This window comes from Echinops telfairi, unplaced genomic scaffold (assembly GCF_000313985.2).
Source record: "Echinops telfairi isolate 266 unplaced genomic scaffold, ASM31398v2 ScPeMD7_2573;HRSCAF=3158, whole genome shotgun sequence".
NCBI lineage: Eukaryota > Metazoa > Chordata > Mammalia > Afrosoricida > Tenrecidae > Echinops > Echinops telfairi.
This window is the reverse complement of record NW_022106471.1, coordinates 10,373,271-10,399,086: the sequence shown is the minus strand read 5'-3', so window position 1 is coordinate 10,399,086 and position 25,816 is coordinate 10,373,271. Positions and strand designations below refer to the sequence as shown.

At 43.6% G+C, this 25,816-nt stretch overlaps 1 protein-coding gene across 4 annotated transcripts in view; it reads right to left on the bottom strand.

Annotated features, from left to right (window-relative positions):
- The window catches only part of XPO1 (exportin 1), a 40,632-nt gene extending 33,791 nt beyond the window's left edge, over positions 1-6,841 (bottom strand). Inside the window, exons 1-3 of one of the 4 annotated variants that reach the window (XM_045294123.1) lie at positions 6,677-6,841; positions 6,108-6,215; positions 2,908-3,039 (exon numbers count right to left, since the gene is read on the bottom strand). In XM_045294123.1, coding sequence (XP_045150058.1) covers positions 2,908-3,033 — 126 coding nt within the window. In that variant the 5' untranslated portion in view covers positions 3,034-3,039; positions 6,108-6,215; positions 6,677-6,841. Of the gene's footprint in view, positions 1-2,907; positions 3,040-4,828; positions 4,936-5,275; positions 5,294-6,107; positions 6,526-6,676 lie in introns of those variants that run through there. The other 3 variants (XM_004710199.3, XM_045294125.1, XM_045294124.1) reach the window with 3 other exon arrangements.
- Between the last annotated feature and the right edge of the window lie 18,975 nt (positions 6,842-25,816).

Genomic DNA, 25,816 nt, shown 5'->3' with positions numbered 1-25,816 from the left:
CATGGAAAAAATAATATAAAACTTATCAAGGGTTTGTGATCAGTAGTGAGGAGGTAATAGTCGGCCTGGTAGGGGGGCTTGATCAAGGGTAATGTAACCGAGAGGCATTACTGAAATTCAAATGAAGGCTGAGCATGATAGTGGGAAAAGAGGAAAAAAGAAGTAGAAGAACTAGGAGGCAAAAGGCATTTATAGAGGTCTTATTTAATAAAGGCATCTACGTAAACATATTTATATATGATAATGATGGGGAAATAGATCTATGTGCATATATTTATAGGTTTAGTATCAAGGTAGCAGATGGACATTGGGCCTCCACTCAAGTACTCCCTCAATGCAAGAACACTTTGTTCTATTAAACTGGCATTCCATGATGCTCACCTTCCCAACACAATCGCTGAAAACAAAGCGGGTGCATAAGCAAATGTGGTGAAGAAAGCTGATGGTGTCCGGCTATCAAAAGCTATAACATTTGAGGTCTTAAAGGCCTAAGATAAACAAGCAGCCATCTAGCTGAGAAGCAACAAAGCCCACATGGAAAAAGCACACCAGTCTGTGATCACAAGGTGTCAAAGGGATGAGGTATCAAAGAACAAAAAATCAAATCATTGTGAATGATGGGGAGTAAAGATTGGGGACCCAAGAGCCATCTATAGGCAACTGGACATCCTCTTACAGAACAGCTGTGGGGAAGAGACGAGCCAGTCGGGGTGCAATGTAGCAACCATGTAACACAATTTTCCTCTAGTTCCTAAATGCTGCCCCCCACCCCCATCATGATCCCAATTCTATCTTACAAACCTGTCTAGACCAGGGGATGTACACTGGTAGATAGGAACTGGAAACACAGGGAATCCAGGACAGACGATCCCTTCAGGACCAGTGCTAGAGTGGCGATACCGGGAGGGTGGGGTGAAAAGGGACTACATATAACCTCCTCCCTGGGGGATGGACAACAAAAAAGTGAGTGAAGGGAGACATTGGCCGGTGTAAGATAGGACAAAATTATAATAATTTATAAATTACCAAGGGTTCATGAGAAGGGGGAGCAGGGAGGGAGGGGAAAATATGAGGAGCTGATCCCAAGGGCTCAAGTAGAAAGCAAATGTTTTGAGAATGATGGCAACAAATATACAAATGTGCTTGACACAATGGATGGATGTATGGATGTGATGAGTTGTATGAGCCCCCAATAAAATGATTAAAAAAAAAAAAGATGGGACTCAAGTGCTACTACTACAGAATTTAATGGAATCAAGATGCCTATTAACACTGAAAACATGTTCTGATCCAGCACTTATCACTAGAAATAAGACCTCCATGAAGTGTGGACTGCACTGTAAGTTTAAAGAAATGGCTTCTGATGACCAAGAGAATCACTAATGGTTGTTCAATCTTTTATAAACACATCTACTGACTGCCTGATTGTCTTTTTATAATAATCTGCAATAAGAATTTTTACTTTTGAGAAAGTTAACCTTTATAAACAAAATATTCAGATACATTTTCTCAAGTCAACTTTAAAAATAAACCATTTACCCTTAATACCATGAAACATTACTAAAAGCCGTATAACATTCTTCATGATCAAAATTATTGCTACTTCTCTAAGCCTAGAACACTGGTCTACTCACTACTGTGAATTAGGTTAAAAAGATCTAAAGATTAAACGGTAAAAATAACTGAATAATGTGAAAAAGTCAATATTCATCTTTGCTGATGACTAAAGACCAGCGCGCTTTGGGGAATGTATTCAAAGTTGATCCCAGATTAATTCATGTATAGCTGAATAGTGTAGCTGAATCTATGCTAGGACAAAAATGTTCAATGCACAAAACAAGGAAACTAGTACTAATACTGATGGAATAATGTTTTCAAGAGGGCAATGAATTTATGGTTATTTGTGGTACAATGATTTGGAAAAGGCTATCAAGAATGGCTGCAACACATGAAGAACATGGAATTACACATGTAGGAATTTTTAAATTGAACCATGTCGCGTGTGTATTTTTGCCACAATTAAAAAAAATAACCACACATACCCACAAACGCAAAAAAAGTAAGTTTTCAGGACGTCTTCACCACGTCCTGAAAGAGTGAAGATGAGGCTCTCTGTTCCTGAACAGCTACTCCTGAAACCCTATGCTGAGTCGGAACGGACTCAACACACCGTTCACAACCACGACAGACTTTCCCCAATCTTACAACAACCGCCACGCCCCCAATTCAGCTTTTATTTTCTCTGTATTATAGTTCAAGCAGTTTTGCTGAACGTCACAAAAGAATGCAAATATTTTTACACATCATACACCATAATTTTGGTCTCTAGAAGAAATTTATCATATTCACTTTTCAGGTTTCTAAAAATATGATAGCACTCAGGTTTAAAAAGAATTATGTACATATCTTGCTAACACAATTTCTTATGTAGTAGCTGAAAATTAGATAACCAGGAATGGGATGTTTTGGCAACAAAGTACACTATTTAGTGTACTACTAAATAGTACACCTGAAGATTTTGACCCAATATAAATACTTTTACTCATTGCAAATTCTTCCACATGGTTGGTTCAACAAGGTAAAAACTCAGGATTGACCAGTTGTTTCTTGTGACACACACACACCCCCCTAACTCAAGTGACACAAAATGTTCAGCATTGATTATCTTTTATTAAACACTATACAAGTTTTTTGAGATTAAAGATAAAATAAGTATATCCTACATCATCTCACACTAACCATGTCAAAACTTAATGCAATCTCCTCCAACCAACTTTCATTACAGCTAACGTAATTCTAAGATTAACACAAAACACCCTTTAAAAAGATCATTAAAATTTCATTCTAAATCCATCAACTCTTGTTACAGTGCAATAATGTTAGTAAAGCTTGTGCCAGCTACTTTACCTGGGCTCCTTCTCCATGGTATAAGCAATTCACCACATTGTCTAAAAGGTTGATATCCAATTTTTGGCTGAAATCAAGCAGCTGACGAGCTGCATGGTCTGCTAACATTGTCATAATTGCTGGCATAGATTACTGAAATAAAGGAGAAAAAAACAGAACACATTGATTTTTGATCAAAAAACTTTTTACTCAAATTTTACTTCAGCTTCTTAAAACTACTTTAATGAATGCCAAAGTCTTACATCTAATTACTACAAAACAATTCAGTAAGAATAACAGAAGCTGCAATTACTTAGCTCCTCCATAAGTGCAGAATTGGGGTTCATAGAACATGTCTACTGTTTCTTTTAAGACAACACCAGAAACTTTACTAGTATTTCAACCAACACTTAAACAAGCAGCTGCCCTAACTGATGTTCTATTCAAATCCATGAACAAGGTTTTATGGCTCTGAAAATGTAAACAGGTGAAAGCCTGAATCTTAAAAGTTGTAAACGTATGTGAAATAGTTAATGTTCAAGTGGATGAACAGCCCCCCCACAGGATCTTCTGGAAACTCCAGTGATCAGTTTTTAGCTTTCTTCACTTCATACTCTTTATAAAGATATGCTAAAAGCCAGGGAAGTATTAAAAATAAAATAAATATAGCTATTCTAATGTCTATTCTGTATAGCAGCAATGATTAGCAGCAATTTTAAGCCCAATGAATCTTGGTACCAATTCCCCTAACCTTTCCAAAACTTAGTTTCCACACTTAATAAAGCCATCCATACTGTTTTAACTCTCAATGAATTTAAGGATTAAAGTTATATTACAAGCATGTAATTTGATTCAGTCATTCCTTGACTACATGGTCTACGGAAAAACAATCATGAGGCAGTATGCCAAACAAGATGATGAAAAATGCTCAGGTATTTACTGGCATGGTAAAAATTCACCAGCCATTTTCCAAATGAAAGCAAATTATACCATAACAGAGAGATCATTACTTGGCTTTAAATACAGGTATTGGCTAAAAACTACTGGTTTATGTGCAATATATTACACTTTTAAGAGGATTCTACTCTACTATGCGGGCACTCCTGCTCATTTTTGTTGTCCAACATTAAAATAAATAAACCATTCTGGTTTCTTTTCAAAATTAATGCCACTCAAGCCTGATTGGGTGAATCTGCAAACACTATTATAGATCTTATCCCTACTCTCTTCTGAAAATTCTCCATCTTGTACACACTACAAAGGATTCAGAACCCTATGAAAATCCATCCATGAAACTCCAGGTTAAGAATCCCTGGTTTAGGGTATTTAAACCTAACAAGGGCAGATGGTCACAGCTCCACTTTTTGGGGCTGGGGGAAAGGGTTTATTTCTGGACTCTCAAAGTAGTTGAAAAGTGTTCAATAATAACAATTCTAATTTTTAATGCAAGTGGTTTCTTAAATAATTCTTGTCAGAACAAATTAGTCTAAAATGAATGATTTAAAAGAAACACAGGGTAATGGAGAAGTTAAGAGTTCAAGGACATTTTCACTCTTTGAAACACTATTAGCCCTAATCGCACAACATAATCTCCCATAAGAGGTATGACAATTTAAAAACAGCAAAACACTGGTGACACACCAAAAGCAGAGGTTAAACACCTAATTAATAGAAAATCTTAAAAACTGACGCCAGAGAATATCAGAGTACCATGCTCTACCTCACCAAAAACGACATTTCCTTATTTTTGGTGACCTTTTTTACTCTCCCATTGGGCTCTCCCTTTTTCTTAACAAACGAACCACCAAAAACTGTTCCCCAGTCTCCCTCTGTGGAGTTCTCCGGGCAGCACTGTTGTGTGAAAACCGCGCCCGCGACGCCAGTGGTCACAGTGGGTTTGCCATCCTGCTCCGGACCGGCGGCAATCTTCTCAATGACCTACCTAGTCGGCCACTGCACGGAGCGCAGAAATGGCGGCTTTGTGGTCCCGGCCAGGCGCATGCAGCGCCCCACGCCAAGCATCCTCCCCCACAACCGGGGCTGGGGGCTCCGCGCTCAAGATGCAAGACCATGGAGCAGACCAGCAAGAGGTCACGGGCGGGGAGCCACCCCACGCGGTGCATTTGCCCGGCGGGCCTCCTCCTCAATCCTAAGACCGACTCACGAGGCAGCATGCTCCAGGGACGGTGACTCTACAAGTGACTACCCCAAAGAGCTTCGCGGCCGCTGCCCGCCGAGCCGGCTCCCATCCCGACCCCAGAACCGCCGCGATGCTAACTTCACACCAGCTCCCCGCTCAAGTTGTACCAGGGGCGAGCCCGCCGCTCGGTGCGCGGGTCCCGGGCGGCTGCACCCCTCCGAGGCCCGCCCTCCCGGCCGCAGCCCTCACCCCGCCCAGCCTCGCCGGAGGCGTGCAGAGCAGGCGCCCGAACTTCGCCGCCCCTTTCTCCGGCAGCATGGCCTCTGCGCGCTCGCAGGCGCTCCGGGCCGGGCACGAACCGACTCCTCCACCACTTCCACCCACAACTCCGACGCTGGAACGGAGGAGAAGGGGGCATCATCATCCATTGCACAATGCCGGCACTCAGAAACCCGACCGCTCCACGCACGCACACGCACACACACACACACACACACACGCCAGCCCCTAAAGCGGAAAAGAAAACTATAAGCCGGAACCGCGGTAACCGATCCCCTTAAAAAGCACGAGCCCCCCCCCTCATCCGACTCTGCCCCCCCCCAAAAGGGCCAGAAAGCTTTCGAGTTTGCTCGCAGAAGCAAGGACTCGGCAGCCCCTCCCTCCCCGATCCCAGGCTCTCCACCGAGGGGGCCACGTGATGCAGGCGGACGTTTCAATGCTGCTGCACTAAATATTTCTGGAAACTTCCACTCCTGATAATTGACGGAGATCTTCCCGAAAAGCCCTCCAACTTCTCCTCAGCCCAACGGGCCGGGGAAGCCCTCGCACGCCGCGCGGGGCCCCGCTCCACACGCACGCTCCTCACCTTCCGCCGCCGCCGCCGCCCGCACACGCGAATGACCCAGCAAGCGCGCCCCTCGCGCGGCCGCCTCCCCGCCTCCATCCCCCCGCGGCAGGAGCGGCTCCATTCAATCGCAGGCTCCACTCGGGCCCGCCGCCCGGGCCAGCCTCCCGCGGCCGCCGCGCCCCGCGCCGGCCTCCTCCCGCCCGCCCCTCGGCCCCGGGGAAACAGCCGACTTACCCAGAGACTGAACCAACTGCTTCTCGCTTCCTTGTCGGGGGATTAGGGCCGGGGAAGGTGGGGAGGGGGAAGAGGGAAGGCAATCAAGGTGGGTTTCAGTTTTCCCACCTTAAAAAAAAAAGGAAATTAGAAAAACGAGAGGGGAAGGGCAAAAAAAAAAAAAAAAAGGACTCAATAATATTTACTATTTCTGGGCCACCACCCCCCGACACACACACACACCCGTCCCCCCAAAAGAAAGGGAATTATTCTGTAGAATAAATGCTCCCGCCCGGCAAGGGAGTGAGGGAAGGGGGAGGGGAACGGGGTCAAGTCCCAAAGATTCAGCCCCAGGGGGACCCTCCAGCCACAGGCGGCGGCAGGAGTAGGGGCTGTCGAGTCCACACGGCCGGGGGGACGCTCTGCCGCCAGTTGCAGTCCGACTCCCCCCCTATCAAAACACGGCTCCCTCTCTCTCACGCGGCTCCGGCGCTGGGCCCCCCCACCCCGGCTCGCCTAAACTTTCCCCCCTTCTCCTGCTCCTCAGCGACTGGTGGTTCCCCCCTCCCCCTCTGGGTGGTTGCACGGACTGCAGCAGCAAAGACGGGAACAGGCACCACCGCCGGGCTGTAGCTACTGTTGCTCTTGCTGATGCTGTAGCTCCCGCTGCTCCTGCCGCGGCCGCTGCAGCCGCTTCTCCCCCTCCTCCTAGAGCCTCAAACTCGGAACCGGTTGAAACCGGTTCAGACTGGGAGATTCCATCTCGGTTGAGTTTTCAGCCCATGGCGCCGCGGAGCGTTTGGAACCTGGGCCTCCGCCCCCAGCCCGCCCGTCCATTGGCCGGCTTCAGCCAGAGCCGCGCCATCAGCCTACCTCTTATTGGTCGGCCTCGCCGTCAATCCCACCCCAAGCCTCCACACGAGCCCGCCGCTTCAGCCCCCGCCTCTTTCCAGCAGCGATTTGCCCGCAGAGTGGGGGAGGGGACATGGGGCGGGTCGAAAGGGAACTAGAAGGGGGGGGTGCAGGAGGAGGAGGTGGGGCCGAGAGCCGAGTCGAGCCGAGACCCGAGCGAAGAGAAGCCGCAGGGAGGATTGGCTCGAACGGGCTGTCAATCAAACTCAGCCCGCCCTCGACTTCCCGTCTCCCTCCCGCCGCTCCCCCTCCCAGGGCTTAGCCTGCAGGCCCAGCCTTTCCGACGCGCTCATTGGCTGGGCGCCTTTCGTGACGGAGAGGGTGGGGCGCCGCTCGTGAGCTGGTGGCGGCGCGAGTTTGAGCGTAGCGCGCGCGGTGGCGTTCGCTCTGCTTTCCCGGGACCCGCGCTGGCCCGCCCCTGCGGGTCCCGCCAACCCGAAGGGCCCTGCGCCCGCCTGCGAGTCGACCCGCCCCTCGGATGGGGCCTGCCCCTGCAAAGCGGAGGGCACACCCAGTTTAGTTTTGTTCCTGGAGGCTTGGTTGTAGGAAGATGGGTGAAAAAGAAACAAAATTGGTAACCCATTGTAGGCCCCTGACCTCTCTAGCCCACCTTAGCAACTTGGGTTGGGACCAGACGGTAAGGAGGATGAAGAACCGTGAATGAGGTTGGGGTGCTGTGTGGGGTGTGCACTCCTTGTGCCTCGTGACTCGAGTTCTGAAAAAGCTGAAGAGCTCTGGGCAAGAGCCGAAATCTTACCTCTGTCTCCCCAGGTTTGCATTTGGCCGCTCCAACTCCCAACGCTGCCTGGTTAGAACCTAAAAACTGAAAACACTGTTATGCCCGTCATTGGTTTAATCACGTGTACTGCAGAGTAAGCATGCATACCAATTGCCTCCCACCTGGTGCCCTTGGGCTGCCCCACCCTCAATTTTCCTTTTCAGTTTAGTTGCCATTCACATACTTCATCATATTCAAATAGCATTTGCTGTGAGAGTCACACGCACATGGCCTTTCACATGGTTGCATCTCTTTGTCCCCAAGTGCCCTGCAAATCAGCTTTACTGATTTAAGAAATAGCAGCCCACTGAAACTTGGACTAGGCCCATCCTGCCACCAAGAGGTTGGTAAATTGTTTATTAACTCAACATCGTTTTCTTCAGCAAACATCACAATGGACAATAGCTAACAACCAAAGCACCGCTTAAAAATAACTCCCTCCCCCCCTGGTAAAGTAAGAATGTAGATTGACCAGAATGATAGCCAATGACTTTCAGACCTAGGATTTTTATTCATTACCTGACTGAAGCACCTTAAACTGTCACAGAGGGGTGCTTTTACAGGTTCATGAAAACATGTACTTAAGAATTTTGTCTACCAACGTTTTGAAGCCTCCTCTTAAGTGTGTGTATATATGTATAAAGCTTAAATACCATTTTTTAGTTCAGTTTTTCCATGAACATACGTTTATGAGAGAAAGAAAAAGTATTGCTACCAGGGTTCCACTTCATACATGCATGGGTTCATGCAATCTCGCTCCCATCAGTGGATGACCTAAGAAAAATCCTCTCCGTAAGACACTTTTCTTAGTTTCCATAAGCTACCTTTAAAAATAGGTCTAATTAAAGTAGAGGCTTCCCAGGGGACCTGCTGGACCAGTTAAATTCACTGTGGAGAGGTCAGCTCAGAAGGTTATGGCGACAGCTTTGGGATTCCAGAGGGATAACCTTGATAGATGTTCTTGAAGAACACAGGGCAATCACAGGATGCCAAAGCAGCACTTGGATGTGGTATAAATTGAAGAGCATAGAATTCTTCAGGGAAGGGGTCGATAGAAACACTCCCTTTGAAGTGTATAGACATAGATGGAGGCTATGTCAAGTAACAATAGCTTCACATAGTCATATTTTTGTTTAATAAAGGCTTCTATGATTTCAGAACAATATATCTACATACATATTTATCTTTGTTGCTGATGTCAGATGGACCTTGGTTAAAAGAAGAGATAACCAGAAAGCAGCTTGCCTGTTACTTTCTTGCCTATGGAAAGGCAGTTGACTATGTGGCTCATAACGAATATTGTGAAGACTGGGAACTCCAGGACACTTTAAGTGTGCTGCTGTGGAGCCCAAGAAGCAATTGCTTCAGCATAACGAAGGGAATACTATGTGACTTACAAATCCTCCGGGTAGTTTCCCAACTCTTTAACCATCGACGATATACAGAAGATACAACCTTGCTTATTTGCTGAAGGAGAGAAGACTTGGAGCATTTACTGATGATTATCAGACTCTGGCCTTCTTAGGAAAACGTCTCAAAACCTCACTGCCTGGTGAGTCCCTGCCAACAAAAAGGGACTGTATAGGACGGGGTAGAACAGCCCCTGTGGGTTTTCAAAACTAGCTTTTAAAAAAATCATTTTATTGGAGGCTCCTACAACTCTTATCACAATCCATGCCTACATCCATTGTGTTGAGCACATTTGTACATTTGTTGCCATCGTCATTATCAAAATATTTTCTTTCTACTTGAGCCCTTGGTATCAGCTTCTCATTTTCCCCCCTCCCTTCCGAAACTGTAACTTTTTATGGGAATGGTTTTGACCCGCTGACCTCGTGATTAGCTGCCCAATGTTTCAGAGGTCCTCAGACTTTTTAAACGGAGCCAGTTCACTGTCCCTCAGACCCGTTGGAGGGCCAGACTATCGTCTTAAAAAAAATATGAACAAATTCCTATGCACACTGCACATATCTTATTTTGAAGTAAAAAAACAAACGGGGCGAAAACACCCGGTGGGCCAGATAAATGTCCTCTGGGGGCCGCATGTGGCCCGCGGGCCGTAGTTTGAGGATGCCTGGGCCTTAGCCCACTAAGCAACCAAGACTCCTAGTTAAAAAGAGTGGACTAATGAACCACTGCAAACATCAGTCTCTAGTAGAACTATCTGGTATCTGGCTGCCACTACCAACTACTCTGAAAGGAATCACAAAAGAAGGCCATGGATAGAGTGGGAGAAAAATGTGGAACAAAACACAAAATCATAAAAGGGATCTGGCTTACTGGTCAGATGAGCTGGTAGGATAGCCCCATTATCCCTGAAAGATTCTTAGTCACCCTTCTGGTGTGGAGCTGAACTCGCCCCCATTGATCATTTTATCAGTCAAACAATAGACAGGGCTATTGATCTGTCTGCAAGTCATAATTCACACGCGTGCACACAACAAAAAGCACAGACTTCAATATAGATTATACTTCAACATAAAGAAAACAAAAATTCTCACCATTGAACCAATAAGCAACATCATGATAAATGAAGAAAATATTGAAGTCGCTGGTCAGGGAGGGGGATGCGTGAGAAAGGGGGAACTCATCCCAAGATTGGATATATAGCATACCCCCCCACAATGGGACAGATAACAGAAATGTGGATGAAGAGAGACAATGGAGAGTGTAAGATATGAAATAATAGCATTATAATTGATCAAGGATTCATGAGGGTGGGAGGGAAGGGACAAAAAGAGGAGCTTATACCAAGAGCTCAAGTAAAAAATGCTGTGGAAACGATGATGCCAACATATGTACAAATATGCTCGATACAATTGCTGTATGGAATGTTGTAAGAACCCCCAATAAAATGATTTTTGAAAAAAGATTGAAGTTGTCATTTAACCTGGATCCACACACAGAGCCTGGGGAAGAAGCAATCACATCAGAGTGGACAAATCTGTGAAAGACCTCGTTGAAAGGCGCACCTGACCCAAGTCATTTGCTTCACGTGTGTGCAAAAGCCGGACATGTGAATAAGGAGGACCAAAGAAGATCTGATGCCTTTGAATTATGATATTAGCCAGGAATATTGAATATACCATGGGCTGCCAGAAAACTGAACAAAGTCCCACTCTTACACACAAACACAGCAACGCACATGAGGGTGTATCAAAAAGTATTGCTACTAGGGTGCCAGTTCATGCCTGCCCTGGTTTATTGCAAACACAATGTGATCAGTGGATAGCTGAAAACAAATTTTCTCCATCATATATGTGCCTTAATCTCATTAGGGACCCTTAAAAAAAGCCTTTTATGTCATGGAAAAAAGATAATTTTGAAGTAAGGGTTAATGTAAAAATGTGTATGGAACTCAAGGGACATTTGTCTAAATCATTGGAGCTTTGCCACAAATTTACAGTAATGCTGCCTCATATAAAAAATCACAGCTTTAAAGGGGCCCTGGTGACCTAGTGGATTGCTCACTGGGCTGTTAACCACAAGGTCAGCAGTTCGAAACCACCAGCTGCTCTGTGGGTGAAAGACAGGCTTTCTACTCCGATAAAAAAAAACAAACAGTTTTTAGATGCCTGAAGCATCTTAAGGAAGGTTGGGAAGTTATCCAAGATGAATTTGAGGCAAAGAGGTCAGCTCAAAAGGTTATGGCAATTGGATTTTGTGTCCCAAGTACTGAAGATTTTCCTAGAAGGACCTAAGTTGATTTGCAGGTCTGACTAGAAATTTTAAGAAAACTGAAAACTACATTGGTGAGAAAAAGACCAGCACTGTGGAGTTTCTTTTCCATCACACAGTGCACCTACACATTCTTCAAGGGTAACAACGGCTATCTTAGGAAAATTTTGTTGAGAAATCTTACCTCATCCACCCTATAGCCTTGATCTTTCCCTTTCAGACTTCCTTCTCCTGCCATCTCTCCCCCCACCACCCAAATAAACCCTAAAACAAGCTCTTTGAAAAGGAACATATTTTGGGGTTCTTTGAGGGTGCCCAAGCTGCCATTAGATGTGGTGTAAATTAAAGAGCATAGAATTCCCTGGGGAAGAGTTAAAGGATGAAAACACGGCCTTCAGAAGTGTGTAGACCTAGATGGAGGATGTTAAGAAACAACCGCTTCACATTTTGAGATATTTTTTAATCCACCCTACAGCCTGTGTTCTGTAGCAACGCTTTTTTACTTACCCTGGTGTGTGTGTGTGTGTATGCCTATATGATAATAACTATATGACATACAATTACATATATAACACAAAATATTTGTGTAAATGTGACTGTGTGTCATATATAACATTATATATCACTTATTTATATAAAACCAGAAATGAAACCCACTGTCACTGAGTTGAGTCCAATGCATAACAACACTATAAAAGCCTAAAGCCCTGGATTCTCTGCAGGTAAGTTCTTTGTTTTATAGGGCACTTGAGATGGAATCGACTCAATGCCTACGGGAGTAGGTAGGTTTACATGATGCATGAGGAGGCTTCAAAAAGTTTGTGGGAAAATGGTATTATGAGAGTAACAATTTTCCCACAAACTCTTTGAAGGCCCCTTACAAATGATGTGTTAAATGCTAATCATCTGTGTACATTCACTATTCACTTACCAACATGGTTAAGTTCTAAACACTAGGTTGTTATGCAAAAGTTAGTGTCATGCAAGAAAGTCATGGAGGAGGACCACATCAGATTACAAAATGGAATATGACTGCATCATTATATCACTGTCACACCAATGATCCATCATGGCCCAGCCAAGCCATCATAGCCATGGTGACTTTCACCTGGCGCCGCAGCATGCATTACTACCAGATATACAGTGTTAATGTGCAGAACACTCAGATTTTTCACTACTGCCCTAAATGTGGAATGTCAGATGACGAGACAGTAAGTGAGGAATGAGTGTGCTTACAGTCTATTCATGAAAGTTGGGCGCTACTGTTTTTTTAAAGCTCCCTCCCCCTGCTATTTTCAAATCTGGACTAGGCTACTGGTACTGACTTCTGGGGTGGCATCACCTCTCATTGCTATTGAGTAAGATCTGGCTTTGCTCTGACTGTGAGTTTGGGTGAATAACTGTACCTCTTTGGTTCTTCACCATTTGCTATTCATTACCATTAAAAGATTATGTTTTAATTCCAAAAGTAATACATGACCATAGTTCATTCAAATAACAGAGAAAAAAGTGAGAGTCCATCTTCACATGTCCCTTTCACCTTTCTTTCTGCCAGAGAGTATCATCCTTATCGGTATATTATATTTTTATGAACTTTGAGAGGTATTTTTATGAACTTATAAACATTCTTTGTGTCTTGATCTACATGTATGAACGTACCACACATAGAATTCAACAACTTGATTTGTATCTGGCAGGTTGAGTGTGGAAATCTGCCCTTACATCTGTTAACCTTGTTAGCAGCCCCACAGCTTTCCTATGTGGTCGGTCCCATAAAGAATTCCACCGAGGACTAGTGGACTCTTTCTGGTGTGCCCTCTTACAAAGAACACGGCAGGGACTATCCTTGTATGTTTATCTTTTGGTATAAATATTAATGTAGCTCTAGGTTAAAGTCCTAACAGTGGAATGACTATGTCAAAGGGTGTGTATATTTGTTATTGTGCTAAGTACTACCAAGGTATGCCCTGAAAAGATCATATCAATTTGTATACCCACCCCAATCTATGGACAGTATATTTATTTCCAATAGAAGCCATGGGTCTTTGTTTTCCTTATGGGCCAGATGATAAAATCATAACACATACCTGTAAGAAAGTTCTTTAGGGCCATACCACTGAGTCTGATGATTCAAATGAGCAAGCTTTACCCATCGGCTCTGAAGACAATCTCTGGGAACATATGAAAGAGTACACAATAATGTTAAATGTGTAGTGAGAATCCCGGGGCGAAAGGACCTGACTAAAATCCAAAGGGTTGGGCGAGCGCTGCATGGCCGACATATGCAGTAGTCTGCTTCCCGAAAGATTCACAACCGTGGAACCCCGGAGCAGTTCCACTCTGTCCGACGGGGTCGTTAGGGTCAGATACAGTTGGGTGAAAATGGGTTGTGTTTTTGGTTTACAGTGTAGTTTAGAAAAAGATAACCATTGTGTTGAATATTACCTTTGTTAGCTTGAGATGAACTTGCCTGCCACTCAAGATTCCAAGTCCATTTCAATTTCACTTTTCCTTCTCTTTTTCATTCTTATTTTTTTTAAGCCCCTCAGAGTTGGAGGGATAAGGAATCCGGAGGGATGTTGTTTTGTTTGTTTTTAAGGAAACATACTGTATATGTTTACACAGCCCATCTCAACAAATGAAACCAACGGCGATATCCTATTAAACAATTATTTTAATAAGAGAATTGCTGTTTTAATAACAGAACTGGTCTTTTTTTTTTTTTTTTTGAGAAAATGAATACCACTCTCAGAAATACAGCAGTGGTCTTCCAATGCGCACTTCTTCCTACAAACCTGACCCTGCTGAGAGTTATGTAGTGTACTAAAACTCACAATGCCATGGATTTTTCCTTACAATAAATGTATAGGACTTATTTGTACTTTGCAAGGATCAAAAGTGAGCAACAGGTAAAATGTTTCTTTGTAGCTATTTGTAAAACATTATTTTTCTATTTGCTTTAAAAGTGTGTCATAAAACAGCACATCACACCATGCCCTTAGGTTTCAAAAACACTCTGAGTATAACTTGTTTAATTGTGTATGATGCTCAAGGGTGGAGGTAGAAGGGGAGGGGCATTCTTCTATAAAAAATGAATTAGGAAGGTGCTAATAGTCCCAATTGCAATCATATTGCTATCAAGCTCAACTGACAGCACTTGGAATGCTTATGAGAATTGTAAATATTCTGCCTGTGGAGTTAAACTGTACAAGGGGGTACCCCCCAAAACCAGGAAAAAGCTTAGCTGGGCAGAGCTTTCATAGTACCCAATGTACTACACACACACACACACACACACACACACGCACACGGCACACAATTTGTTCTGAGTTAGGGCACACAGTGGCATCACCTGAGAAGGTTCTCTCTGGTCACGGTGAATTTTTTCATAAAAGCAGTTTTGCTCAAACCTTGTTTTTTTGTGATGGCTGAGCATGTGGCTGTGAAATTTTGTTACCTGCTGGGGGAAAATGCCGCAGAAATGTGTGACGTTGAACAGAGCTTACAAGGACAGTGCTATGGGAAAAACTCAAATTGTACCTGTGGCTTTCTCGTTTCAAAAAAGGTGAAATGTCCATTGATGACAAACCTCATTCTGAATGTCTGTCAACTTTGCGAACAGAGGAACATGTAGACTCATAGTGCATTTGGAATCCATTCCACCAGGTCAGACTGTTATCAAGCTTCCTATTTAGAGGTTCTAAAAAGATAGTGTGTGACAAAAAAGGCCTGATTTGTGGCAGACAGGGACTGGTTTTGCCACGACAGCGCACCTGCTCACGAAGCCATCTCGGAGTGCCAGTTTTTGTCAAAAAACAGCATGCCTCTCTTGCCCCACACACCTTACCTCACCTCACTCTGTGTGACTTATTTTTGCTTCCACAAATGAAGAGGGACATGAAAGGACAGCGATTTGACAATAGGAAAGAGGTGAAGAAAAAAGCAAGGGAGGTGCTGTCAGCCATCCAAACAGAGGAGGTTGAAAAATGCTTCTAAGAATGGAATCACAGATTTGACAAACATTAAGTGTAACGGAGAGTACTTTGAAGGTGAGAAGCTTGTTTTATGAAAAAATTTAAGTACATAGCTTTGAAGAAAAAAAAATTCCAGTTGTTTTTGGGTACTCATTTGTATGTGTCACCAAGACCTCAATGACTATCTACATCAGGCGTCCTCAAACTATGGCCCGTGGGCCACATGCGGCCCCAGAGGACATATATCCGGCCGGCCGGGTGTTTTTGCCCATTTGTTTTTTTACTTCAAAATAAGATATGTGCAGTGTGCATAGGAATTTGTTCATAGTTTTTTTTAAACTATAGTACAGCCCTCCAACGGGTCTGAGGGACAGTGAACTGGCCCCCTGTTTAAAAAGTTTGAGGACCCCTGCTCTATATGATAGTTCTATGAACCTTGAATCAATCAGGAGACAAACCAGCAATTGTCTGAAAATGAGTTGCTGCCCCCAATGTCGGGGGTTTAAGTGGAGAGAAAATGTTTTGGGAATTGATGTACAAATGCGCTTCACACAATTGATGTGTGTATGGATTGCGATAACAGTTGTATGAGCCCCTAATAAAATGTTTAAAAAAAAAAAAGAAGAAAAAAAATGAGTTGCTGCCTTCTTGAGAACAAATATATGGCAGTGTAAAATCTAGGCAATGTCGTTGAGCACTTTGAACAATTCTTACTGTTCTAGGAGGTGACATTTCATAACGAGCTTTTCTTACTCATGGAGGAGTGAGGGATGAAGTACCAGTTTGGACCATTCTTCCCCCAAACCCAAATTCACTACCATTGAGCCAGTTCTGACCCACAGTGACCCTATGAGACAGGGTAGAACCTCCCTGTGGCTTTTGGAGAGTGTCCACTCTTTAGGGAGGTGAAAGCCTTATCTTTCTCCCGCAGAGGAGCTGGCTGATTCTAACTGTTGACCTTGCTCTCAGGAGCCCAACTTGTAACTCACTATACACCCAGGCTCCCCAAACTACTATACCCAAACTCACTGCTGCTGAGTCGATTCTGATTTGCCATGACCTTATAAGACAGAGTAGAACTGCTCCTGTGGGTTTCCAAGACTGCGACTCTTTATGGGAGCAGAAAGCCTCATCTTACTTTCATGGAACAGCTAGTGGTTTCAAACTGCTGAAGTTAGCAGCCCATTGCATAACCACTATGCCACCAGGACTGCTAGGCCCATTCTTGCTCAAGTAGTTCAAACAACAAAATAGAAGTAAAACATAGCAGGCCAGGTAGAGTTAGTACCTGTGTATTAGTATCTGTGTGTGATCATCCACTGTTAGGCAGTGAGAAAGAGAAGTTTTAAATAAAGGAGATGAAAAGAGATGACACTAGTCCTTTCATTCAACAACTGTTATGTGGAGAGGCCAGAGTTTGCCAGTCATTGTTCTCGGAGCTATGGATTGATCAGGGAACAAATCCTGCAAAAATCCCTGTTTTCATTGAGCTTTCAGTCTGATGGAAGACATAATAGCATAAATAAATGGGAGCCATAGTATGTTGTGTGGTGATAGTGCAATGTCGTTGAGCACTTTGAACAATTCTTACTGTTCTATGAGCAATTTTCACATTTTAATTTAACCTTTTTAAAAAAAATCATTGGGAGCTCGCACAACTCTTATCACAGTCCATACATACATTCATTGTGTCAAGCACATTTGTACATTTGTTGTCATTATTATTCTCAAAACATTTGCTTTCTACTTGAGCCCTTAGTATCAGCTTCTCATATCCCCCCCATGAACCCTTGATAATTAATTAATTATTATTATTTTGTCATGTCTTACCCTGTCTGATGTCTCCCTTCACCCATTTTTCTGTTTTCCGTCCCCCAGGGAGGGGTTATGTGTAGATCCTTGTAATCGGTTCCCCGTACTTTGACCTTTTAAGGAGTGTGTAGGGCTTCAATTTTGGTAGGGTGTCTAGGGAAGGAATCCCCTAGAAAGGGATCTGAGAGAGGCAGTCCTTGTAAATATTTGGGAGAAGAGCTTTTCAGGCAGATGAAAAAACAAGTTCAAAGTTCCTGTGGCAGGAACCTGCTAGGCGTGGTATTTACAGGAGTATGTAGCAGCCGATTGTTAAAATTTCAGGAATTTTGCAAGCTGGTTGTTAAACACGGCTATTATTCAAGATGAAATTATAATAACTTACATTTAGACAAATAAATCAAACACAAAGGTAATAATGAAGGCAGCCCTCAGATTAGGAACATCTGCTTTCCGGCCTACTGCCTTTAGTAAATTTGCCCTCACTTTAAAACATGACTTCAAACTGGTTCAGTCCGAGCTAACAAAGAGAAATTTGAACAGACTTGAATTTGTAAAATATGGGTGTACTTGAATGATGAGTGGAACAGGAAAAGTTACAGGTGGAAGCCCTTGAAGAGGAGACTTAGAAGAGGCATAGTGCATGAGCCCTGTTGGGACCTTGATGTGAGAGACTGGATTATGGGCAGTGCTGTCCCTGGTGGCAGTGTGGGTTATGCACTGAGCTGTTCACTGCAATCAGCTTGAAGTCACCATCGGCTCCTCAGGGGAAAGAGGAGGCTCCAGTAGAGATTTACAGCACAGGAAACAACCCACAAGGGAAGTTCTCCTCTTTCCTGTAGGGCCGCTGTGAGTTGGAATCAATTCCATGGCCATGAGTTTGGTTTTTTGTTTTCGTGGGGGCAAATACACGTTTCAAGCAGCACAGTTAGCTGCCGTTTTTGAATAGAGCACTGTAGTGGTTATATAACCTGGATATAACCTGGTGTCAATTTGAGGATTAAGAGTGTAGGGGTGGAGTCTAGGCTGTCAATCAGGATATAGCCAATGAGGCCTCTGTGTGGGCATGGCCTTCCCCTAAGGATTCTGGGAACTCCTGTATTTCCTCCTTGGAGGCAGGAGACACTTCTCTCTCTCTGCTCACTCCCTGAGAAATTCTCTACGGACACAACTGACTACCTGTGAGACACTCCTGAGGAGAAGCCACATGGACCTACCCTGATGCAAACCTAAGTGCTGGCGAAGCCACATGAGACCCCTGCCAGTGCTGAGATGCTTACACTGCCACTGGATCCAAAGACTTTCTGCCCACTGGCTTTTGATCATCCTGCATTTGGCGTCATTGCATGTGTTTTGTGAGTCTGAAGAGGACTTTATAGATTAGTACTGGACATATGGGCTAATATCAGACTTATGGGCTTGGAGTGGACTGGGTTGGGATGCTTTCTTAATGTACAATTACCCTTTATATAAAACTCTTATACACATATGAGTGTCTATGAATTTGTTTCTCTAGTCTACCTGGACAAGCACAAGCACCGCTGTTTCCACCTTTGCTGGTTGCTATGCAATGTACACACTGCCCTTGACTTCTAAAAGGGAGATTATGTTTTTAGCAGGGTGCCGACTTATAAATGTTTCTGTTCTAGGTATCATTTATGTACACCCACATTGTGCAAATTGGGCTCCATGCTGGCTTCTCAATCATAAAATTATTATACTCAACATTCATCTTTACTGATTATGCTCTGTCATTTTCCTATTAATCCATGTTCTTGGGGATGCGATGTGCTTTAAATTTAGGAAAGGTGTGTGTCAGGGCTGTGTCCTTTCACCGTGAGCAAATAATTCAAGAAGCTGGATTCTCTGAAGAAGGGTGCAGCTTCAGGAATAGAGGAAGACTCATTAACAACCTGCAATATGCAGATGACACACCTGGCTTGCTGAAAGGCGAGGGCTGGAAACACTTACTGATGAAGATCAAATGAGAAAGCCTTAGTCTGGACTACAACTCAATGTAAACAAAACAAAAATCCCCACAACAAGAACCATCATGAGAAAAGATTGAAGTTGTCAAGAATTTCATCTTACTTGTATGCACAGCCAATGTCCATGGAAGCAGCAATCAATAATCAAGAAATCAAACTATGCATGTCAGAGCAGCCAGATGGGGACAAGATGGCAGTTGCTCCACGAAGACCTGTCAAGGGATGAAAATAGTTGTGTCTGGAAGCAGATTTTAAGAGCAGTTTCTCTTGATAACATCTTTTGTCGTTCCATCTGATACATGCGTCTTGGTCCACCATCACAGTGGCAGCAGTAATACAGGCACTGACAAACAGAACTGCCCAATTAGACATGGAGTTTTTACACAGCGTTTGTCATCAATCTACACAAACTATCCCAGATGACTATAATTGCAAGGTAGACCTTGGTTTGAAATCAAACAGCAGGATAATAGTTGGCTCCCCCCCTTCTGTGGACATTGCATTGGAACACACAAAATTTATCCCTTGGCCAGATTGTGTCCATAATAGTGAAGAAACACACGATCATGTGCAGAAAACCAGATGGGAAGTGAAAGATCAGCCCCTTGAGCAAGGACCTATGATAGAACAACTTAGCAAAATGTTCTTTACTGCAAAGCACTGTTGGTACCCTCATGGGCAGTATCACAGACAACTAAGATGTGGAACCCTCCCAAAGACAGATGATTTCAAGGTTCTCAGTAGAAAATCAGGGAGAAATGTTTTCCTTTTACTCATTTGCCATTTGAGGGGGAAAAAATCTGATGGCGTCAATACTATGTTATATATTAAAGTAATTTTAAAAAGTGAAAAAAAAAAGAAAGAAATCAAACTATGTATTCCATCAGGAAAATCTGCTCCTCTTGATTGTGTGGATGTGTTAGTCTGGGTTGACTAGAGAAACAAATTCATAGACACTCGCGTATAAGAAAGAGCTTTATATCAAAGAGTAATTGTATATTAACAAAACATCCCAGACTCAGTCCAGATCAAATCCCTAAGTCTGATAAAAGCCCATATGTCCAATACCAGTCTATAAATTCCTCTGCAGACTCACACAACATAGGCAATGATGCCAAATGCAGGAAGATCACAGGCCAGTGGGGGGAAAGTCTTGTGGATCCAGTGGCGGTGGAAGCATCTCAGCACTGGTGTGGGTCTCCACATGGCTCCTCCAGCTCCAGGGTTCTGGCTCCAGCTCCAGGGTTCTGGCTCTATCTGACTTGTCAACGGGAATGTCTTGCAGGGAGATTGTGTGTCCCCCCTCCAGGGAGGAAGACAGGAGTTTCCAGTATCCTCAGAAGAAGACCATGTCCACACAGAGGCACTGTTGACTATGACCTGATTGACAGGTTGGACTCCACCACTTCGCTCAAGTTGACAGATTATGTAACTCCCACAGTGGATCATAGCAAATCATGGATAACATTGTGAAGGATAGGAATTCCAGATTACTTGTGTTCATGCAGAACCTCTACATAGACCAAGAGACAGTGTGTTGATCAGAACAAAGAGATGCTCTGAGGTCTGAAAATCAGAAAAGATGTGCATTAGGGTTTTAACCTTTCATCATATTTATTCAATCTGTATGATGAACAAATAATCCAAGAAGTTGGACTATATGATGAAGAATGTGACATTAATATGGATTGAAGGAAAACATTGAGTATGCAGTTCAGTATAGATTACATCTCACTATTCAGAAAACAAACTTCTTACATCTTGACCAATAAGCAACATCATAATAAATGGAGAACAGATTGAAATAGTCAAGAATTTTATTTTACTTGTATGCACAACCAACATCCATGGAAGCGGTAGTCAAGAAATCAAATGATGGAATGCATTAGGCAAATCTGCTGTAAAAGACCTCTTTAAAATGTTAAAGGACTGGGGAGGGGGGTGCGCGCAGTAGAGACCCAAAGCCCATCTGTGGACAATTGGACATCCCCTTACAGAAGGGTCACGAGTCAGGGTGCAGTATAACACCGATGAAGCATACAACTTTCCTCTAGTTCTTTAATACTGCCTCCCTCCCCCTATCATGACCTCAATTCTACTTTACAAATCTGACCTGACCAGAACATGTACACTGTTACAGATAAAAGCCCGCAACACAGGGAATTCAGAATAGATAAACCCCATAGGACCAATAATGAGAATAGAGATACCAGGAAAGTAAGGGGAAGGTTGAGAGAGAAAAGGGGAATCAATCACAAGGATCGACATATAACCTCCTCCCAGGGGAACAAACTACAGAAAAGTGAGTGAAAGGAGACAGCAGACGATGTAAGATATGAAAATAATAATTTATAATTTATCAAGAGTTCATGAGGGTGGGAGGGTGGGGGAGGGAGGGAAAAGTGAGGAGCTGATATCAAGATCTCAAGTAGAAAGAAAATGTTTTGAAAATGATGATGACAACATTGTATAAATGCACTTGACACAATGGATGAATGTATGGATTGTGATCAGAGCTATAAGAGCCCCCAATAAAAGTATTTAAAAAAATGTTAAAGGACCAAGATGTCACTTTAAGAACTGAGGTGTGTCAGCCCCAAACTATAGTATTTCTCAACTGTCTCATATGCATATGAAAGCCAGACAACGAGTAAAGAAGATGGAGGGAAAATGGACGCTTTTCAATTACTCAATATGGAGGAGAATGTCGAAAGTACCAGGTCTGCCAGAAGAATGAGCAAATGTGCTTGGAGGCAGTACAACCACAATGCTCCTTAGAAAGGAGGGCAGGGAGACCGTCTTCTGTGCTTTGAAATGTTCTCAGGAGAGACCAGTGCCTGAGAAGGTGAAATAGAGGATCAGCGGGAAAAGGGGAAGGCCCTTAATGAGGGGAATTGACAAGGAGCTGCGACAATGGGCTCAAACATAACAATGGTGAGGATGGCCCAGGAGTGGCTGCTGTTCCCTTCTGTGGTACATCAGGTTGCCAGGAGATGGAACCAACTCAGGGACACCTACCAACATCATGCTCTTGAGAGTATTTACATCTACTCTATTTGCATGGTGGAAATACTCTATAATGATGTGCTACTAAGCAGCTCGTCACAACTTCACACCTTGTGATGTCACACTGGTGGCCTGAAACATTTGCACTATGGAGGTTAGCTAAAAATTCAGGACTTTTTTACCTGAGAGCCAGTTGTTGAAAATTTATCAGCCATAAGGACGATGAAGGAGGCCAGAGTTGTTGTCAGAACTGACTGAGCGAGAAGTGAGAAATATGGGGGTTAGATGGCAGCAGACTCTGTTAGTCTGGGTTGACCAGAGAAACAAATTCATAGACACTCGTATGTGTATAAGAAAGGGCTTTATTAAAAAAAAATGTTTTTAAAGAGCAATTGTATATTGAGAAAACATCCCAGACCAGTCCAGATCAAATCCATAAGTCAGATATTAGCCCATATGTCCAATAGTAGGCCATAAATTCCTCGTCAGACTCACGCAGCACATGCAATGATGCCGAATACTGGAAGATCACAGGCCAGTGGGTGGAAAGTCTTGTAGATCCAGTGGCAGTGGAAGCATCTCAACACTGGTGCAGGCCTCCATGTCTCTGAGTGTCTCAATAGCAGGAAAAGGGAAGGCAGAGAGAGTGGGTCTGGCCTCCAGTGAGCTATTTATTTTTGTAGCACCTCCAAATAAGGCCATCAAGCTGGGACTTGACTGGCAGGCTAGACTCCACCCCTTCGCTCAAGTTGACAGGAGATTATGTAACTGCCGCACAGATGATGTAAGGCTTTATTGTCGGCCATTGTGAGCACTTTGATTTTCCTCTGAGTAACATGAAACACCACCAGTGGTTGATTAGAGACACAACTTGGCCTGTGTGAATTTTAACTAGATCACTCTCATTCTGTTACGAATAGTCTAGAGCAGGCATCCTCAAACTATGGCCCACGGGCCACATGCAGCCCGCCAAGGACATTTATCCGGCCCGCCAGGTGTTTTTGCCCCATTTGTTTTTTTACTTCAAAATAAGATATGTGCACTGTGCATAGGAATTTGTTCATAGTTTTTTTTTAAACTATAGTCCGGCCCTCCAACGGGTCTGAGGGACGGTGAACTGGCCCCCTGTTTAAAAAGTTTGAGGACCCCTGGTCCAGAGCATAGTCTAGGGCAAGAGGGTAGTCTGGGGACGCCAGGGTGAAAACAGGGGAACCTGTTAGGAAACCCTGAAACAATCCAGGGATTGACTGTGGATTGGGCCAGGGTGGTCCCCAAGGAAGTGTTCAGATCCTGAACATAGGGTGAAGGTCGAGTGAGTCGAAAGCATTTCCTAAAGGTTAGATTGAATTGGGGTGTTACAAAAAGGATGGATTTCAACCTCAGTGATTAGAAGGGTAGGGGTACCATTTTCTGAGAGGGGGACGTCTGTGGGAGGAACAGGTTGGGGAAGGGGTGGTATTAGCATCTCAACTCCTCCTTAACCATAAATTCCGAAAAGACAGGGACTTTGTTGCAAGTTCTAGTAGGGCTTAAAAAATAGTAGCTGAATTCATGACTTAATTTTCTGTTTGTTTTAGCATTTGCAAAGAAAACGAAGCCCCGGAAATTAATGTCAGGAAGAGATGCAACCAGATCTGATATTCAATGACTCCAAACCAAAGGAGAGAAGCTACCAGCTGCCCTTCGATGGGCCAGTTACATGGCCTGCAAGTCTCGCCACCTACTAGATCTGTGATTCTACCCTGCGTCTGACTGCTTGGTACTCTACTTCGCTGAGCACAAGTAGAAATTTAGGCATTATTAGTATAGCATAAACTTGAAAAGCCAGCAAGCGTAGTAATACCAAATTTTGCTCATCTGCTATCAAAAGTATGTTTCAAAGTCTCCAATAATAAATTGACAATACAGTCTAACAACAATAACAGATGCTCATTCAGGTAATCCGACCTGAGAAGAAATGAAGATCTGAGCAAAGCAGATGGACTTTTTCAGTGGTTCTCAGTCAGGGGCAGCTTTGCTTCCACAAGAGAAATTCATCAATCACATGTCTCAGAAAACAATAACATGGTTAGCTAATGTCAGAATCAAACGCAACACATTTCAGTCCAGGTAGATCAGAAGGTGAAGATCACAAAACTAACAAGTATAATAGTGGTTAACATGGAGACTTTTTGGTCTCCATGTCACAGCTGGTTGTGTGGGTGGGGGCATCCACTGCCTGGAAGCCCAGGACGCTGCCACATATGTATTCTATAATACATAGGACAGTCTTGCCCCACCACCGCAAGAAAGAATTACTTGACCTAAATTATCAATATTATATGAGTTGCAAAAGCCCTCTCTGTTTTTTTAAAATTTAAATTTATTGTATTATTAATTTTCAGCAGTTTTATTGGCATGTAATTTACATATCATACAATTCAATAGTTCAATCATTCAGCCATATCAAGGAGAATTGTACAATCATTGCCACAACAATTTTAGAACACTTCACACACACCCCATGGTTACATTGTTATGCAACTGAAATCTGTTCTGATGCTCCCTTTACTCCCCAAATCCCCTTTCCCTCCCTATCACCCCCCCCTGTATTCCCTCTATCCCCTTGTATCAGCTATTATCATTATGCCTCTCTCCTGTGAGTCACAGTTGGGAGAACCAACAGAAATAAAAAATTGCACTAAGGTGGTAAGGATAAAATCATAATAGTATGAAGACAAAAGTACAAATAATGTGTAAGAAGGAAAAGACCCTTCATCAACATTCAAAAAGCCCAGGAAGACATTTCTGTCATGGACCCAGTGGGAGATACTTGCACCCAGGACAAATTCAGGTCCCGTCTATAGGGTGGGCAACTGGCCAGGTATCAAGTTGGATCTCCCATCATCAAGATTACAATAGTCTCTGTCTGATTAGAAGGCTGTTGGAGGCTCTTGCCTGTGGCTAGAGCGGATCTGCATATGGCTTAGTCTGACTAGATTCTCTGCAGGTGGGTTTTGAGCTCTCACTGTCCCTCACAGCCCTTCATAAATTGCGTGTTCATAATTTTAGCTCGGATGCTTTTCTCACCATATTCATATTTTGTAGCTACCATCTTCGCATCTCTGTTTATAAAATGTTTGAAAGCATCCCGACCTATTAAACCACGCCCTTTCATGTGGAGTAGAATCTGACTCACAGTGACCCTGTAGGTCACAGTAGAAATCCCCATGGAGTTTTCCAAACCTTGGTGAAAAATAGACTTTCACATCTCTCACCCATGGAGTGACTGCTGTTTAACCATTGATCTTTCAGTTAGCAGCTGAGCTAACCACCACCAAGTGCTTCTCACACTTTACTGTATGTTTGCTTCACCTGGGGATCCTATTGAATTGTAATGCATCAGGTCATGCTGTTAAGTAGATATCTACTCACACGGACTCCATGAGAACAAGGTATAACTGCCCTGTAGAGTTTTATTTTCTTTTGTTTTCCTGAAGCAGATTGCCAGGCATTTTCTCCCTTGGCGCTTCTGCCGGGTTTGAATCACCAGCCTTTGCAGAGCTCTTCAGCATTTGTGCCACCCAGGCTCCTTCCATCAGTGGC